Genomic DNA, 3,721 nt, shown 5'->3' with positions numbered 1-3,721 from the left:
TTCCTCTCCCTTTCTCTCTGAAATCAATAAAAAATATATTTTTAAAAAAGAGACATAATAACAAATGCAAGAGGAGGATCTTGTTTGGGTCCTGATGTAAACAAACAAAAGGTTAAAGTATGAGACAAGGAAATCTGAACTTTGACTGGATCTTTAAAAAAAAAAGAAATCAATATTAAAACATAATGTGTCAGTTAACCACATGTGGGAACATCAGGAGAAAAGATGTGGTTGTTTGATCTGTAAGGGAAGTATAATTCCTAACATTTACATAGTAGCCTTTTGACTTCAAGTGCATTTATAAAGTTCTTACTGACTTTGCAAGTTTTTTTCATGTTTCAATTGGGGATGGGATGAGGTAAAGGAGACCTTTCCCTTAGATCTCTTTCCTATATTGCTTTGTGCAATTTATGCGAGTCTTCTGAACTAGGAAGGCAGGCCTGCCAGGAGCCTTCAGGATCAGATAATTTCACATAAGACAAAAATCTTAGTCCTTAGATCTAGGGCAGCAACTCTGACTACAGCATTTTTCACTTAACCTTGTACCTGGTCCAACTCCCAAAATGGACTCGTTATGTCTGACTCCTATGGAGAAGAGGGGTAGTGGAACTAAAAACCAAAAGGGGCTGTTTTGCTAACTGCAAAACACTGACCCAAGTATTCCTGGGACAATCCCCACCAGTGTTAAGTGTCATTATAAAGGAGACTGAGGCTTCAGAAAACAGAGTGGAAAGTTCAACCCACTGGGGACTCCAGGTAACTCAGTGGGAATTTGGCACTCAGCTCCAGTGCCCCATCAGCAGTGGGGCAAGCAGAGAGCAAAGGACCCAGCAGACTTGGCAGGACCCAAAGGAGGAGACAGGGGTGGAGCTTACCAGCACAGGACTATCATGGAAACTCCTACCTCCCTGCCTATTGGACTTGTTCTGGATCACGGGTTGAGTCATGCCACGGCCCTCCCTCAAATAACTATGTTCTGTGGTGGGTTGGGGTCCTGCACAGGTGGAAACATGAGCCCACCAAGCACAACTTGGAGTCCCCTCCTTTCTTTCCCACAGCTGCCCTATGAGGCAAATGTTTTCCCCATGAAAAGACCAGGTCTTAAGCAAGTGTCTGTAATAATGGCCAGTTTTATTCCTCTGGCTAAGAGATCCAGAGGTGATTTGAGGTTTACATTTTAATAGTTATTTCAATAGTTCAGGTGACCCCATTGCCTTTATAAGCGGATTGCAAATTATTTCATTCTTATTAAAAATTTTTAATTGTTTGTGACAAGTTCATTAAAAAATACATATAAGCAAAAACTCACACCACACAGAAATAAGCAGTTAATTTTTTGATGTATGTATGTATGTATGTATGTATGTATGTATACACACATGCACGCACACACAATTTGGGATTTTTAATGTACATATGTGAGCTGACACTAAATATGCTTTGCAACTTATGTTACTTTACAATATGAAATGAACATATTTTCATGCATTTGTGTGAAACTTCCCAATTGAAAAATAGACCTGGAGAATAGGTCAAAATACAAAATCCAGTAAGATGCTGGTTAACAAGGAAACTATCTAAAACAAAATTCTACCAGATGATTAAAAGTAAAACCAAGGTAAAAGATACATCAGAATATGCTAATAGAAAGCAGGGGCCAGATTTTACTATCAGATAAAAAAAAAAAGAATTCAAGGCCTAAAGCACACAGGATAAGGTCGTCTGCGTGAATGTCTTTGCTTCCAATGCATCATCACAAACTTGTTTCTTACTCTTCTTATTTCTTCCCTAAGCCTTTCCATCTCATCTACTCCTCTTAGCATTTCTTCAGGGTCCAAATGCCTAACGGGAGTGTCCTCTTTAAATGCCTGGACAGGTTGAGTCAGCCCGCTTCCAAGGTTTCCTTCTGCTTCCTGGCTTACACCTTCTTCGGAAGGCGGAGGATTTCCTTCTGCCTCCCTTGGCACATTTTCTGAAGGGTGATCTTCCTCAGCCTTTGGCATGTTCTGTGGTTTTCCTTCATTTTCTTCACAAGACTTTTGCATGTTGAGTATTTTTCTATTATTTCCTTTTTGAATAAATTAATCCTAGAAAACAAGGAAACAAAACAACTAGATGCCAGGCAAACAGACCAGCAGCCAGAGTATGGATTCCCAGAGCAGAGACTGGCTTTTTTTTTTCATTCAGATCCCGAATTGTCAGTTTTCCAACTAGAGGAGGCTAGCTTCTTAGGCTCAGAGCTCCCCTGATTCCACCCCTTCCTCCACCTCCCTTCCCTCTCCCTCTCACTCTAGCTCCATCTTCCTCCTCCAGCTCCAGCCCACCATTTCCCAGCAGGCCCTGCTACAGGCCCAGAAATGCAGGCTGCGCGGAAGCATTTAACCCCTTCCTCACCACTGGTCTCCAACACTCCCGCCCTTTCGGGCTTTCCCAAATCATCCCAACCTCCAGCCTCTCACCTGGGACCCGCTGGTCCAGACTCTGGCATCCCTTCCCCCTTCCATGCCTCTCCAACCCTAACCCCTCCCCCGCCTCATTTCCGCTGCAGGCTCTGCAAAGGCCTCTAGGCTTAATCCGGATGGGGAGAGGCTGCTTTGGCGACAGTGAGAGGGGCTTTGGTGTCATCCACACTCCCACCCCCACCCCCACTCCAAGGGATCTGAGGCGATTGCACCTTTACACAGACCTGCAGGGAGCCAGCGGATTTTTCTCCTTCTCCCCTCACTCGATCTGTGTTGCGTTCAAAAGGCCAAAAGTCCTGCAGACCGACAGGAGTGCTTGGTGAGCAGACCAGTACCGGAATCACGGGTCCCCTTCACGATTCTAGGCCTTGTTCGTCTATAGTATCCCCATAGCTTCATCCTCCCTCTTCTTTTCAGGCAACCCCGCCCTCCCTTCCCGGTGCCCACCGATTCCCTGCAAGCGGGGAGTGGGAGACGCAAGTTATTTCCAAACTGTTTCTATGTCTCTCTCGAGCGCGACCCTTAATTGGCGACAGTTCTCCCTCTAAACACCCACCTCGCCCCCGGACCAAACAGCCCAAAAAATCCTGCACAAAAATGGGAGTTTGGAGGAACCGTAGTGTTGAGAAAGCAGTGCCGGCCTTGCTTGGCGTCTGTTCTCTGACTCCCAGACCCCAATGTCACCAAGGCAGCTCCCACCTTTATACTCACCTGAAAGGATCCGGGGCACTTTTCTTCTCCAGCAATAGGGAGCTGCTACAGGGAAACGGGCCCCGGACTATAAGGACTTCTGCACACGTCGACTCCTGGTCACGTGAGGGTCGCGCGTCATCAATGAGCTGGAGTCCTCAGTTACCCCTCCCTTTAACACCGAAGCCCGCCCCCTGCATTCCCTCCACTTGATGCTGTCAATCTTTTTTCGTATTTGCCAATGAGAGACAATAAAACTGGTACCTCGGATTACCAGGGAGGATCAGCCTCTTGGGTTTATTGGACCATTTCTCCTTCTTCTTCGGGGAATTATCTCTTTCACTCTCCTACAGCCAATTCGCCCACCGCCCCTCCTCCCCCAATACCCTACAGTCCACCATTTCCCATGTAGTCCTATTTAGCATTAAAATGGGCGAAGGTGGTAAACGAGGTGAGGTGGACGACTAGAAAAGAATCTAGGAGTGAGGATGTGGGATTTTTTGTTTTTACTAGTTTTCTTGAATAGGTGTGTGTTTTGTTTAATGTTTTAAACAATCAGCATACTTTTA

General features: G+C 45.5%; 1 protein-coding gene across 2 annotated transcripts; it reads right to left on the bottom strand.

Moving 5' to 3' along the window:
- Positions 1-1,117: 1,117 nt before the first annotated feature.
- On the bottom strand, positions 1,118-3,312 carry TCEAL8 (transcription elongation factor A like 8). Of its 2 annotated transcripts, XM_080652424.1 has the most exons (3): positions 3,174-3,312; positions 2,687-2,758; positions 1,118-2,087 (listed from the first exon to the last, which is right to left on the bottom strand). In XM_080652424.1, exon 3 carries the CDS (start codon positions 2,043-2,045, stop codon positions 1,692-1,694), a length of 354 nt encoding a protein of 117 aa, XP_080508550.1. In that variant the 5' UTR covers positions 2,046-2,087; positions 2,687-2,758; positions 3,174-3,312; the 3' UTR covers positions 1,118-1,691. The 2 variants fall into 2 exon arrangements, with proteins under 2 accessions (XP_080508550.1, XP_080508551.1); XM_080652425.1 differs by lacking the exon at positions 2,687-2,758 and having other exon boundaries at positions 3,174-3,272.
- Positions 3,313-3,721: the final 409 nt, after the last annotated feature.

This window comes from Plecotus auritus, assembly GCF_963455305.1.
Source record: "Plecotus auritus genome assembly, chromosome: X".
In the NCBI taxonomy this organism is placed as follows: domain Eukaryota; kingdom Metazoa; phylum Chordata; class Mammalia; order Chiroptera; family Vespertilionidae; genus Plecotus; species Plecotus auritus.
The sequence above is the reverse complement of the archived record's forward strand: the minus strand, read 5'-3'. Positions and strand labels throughout refer to the sequence as shown.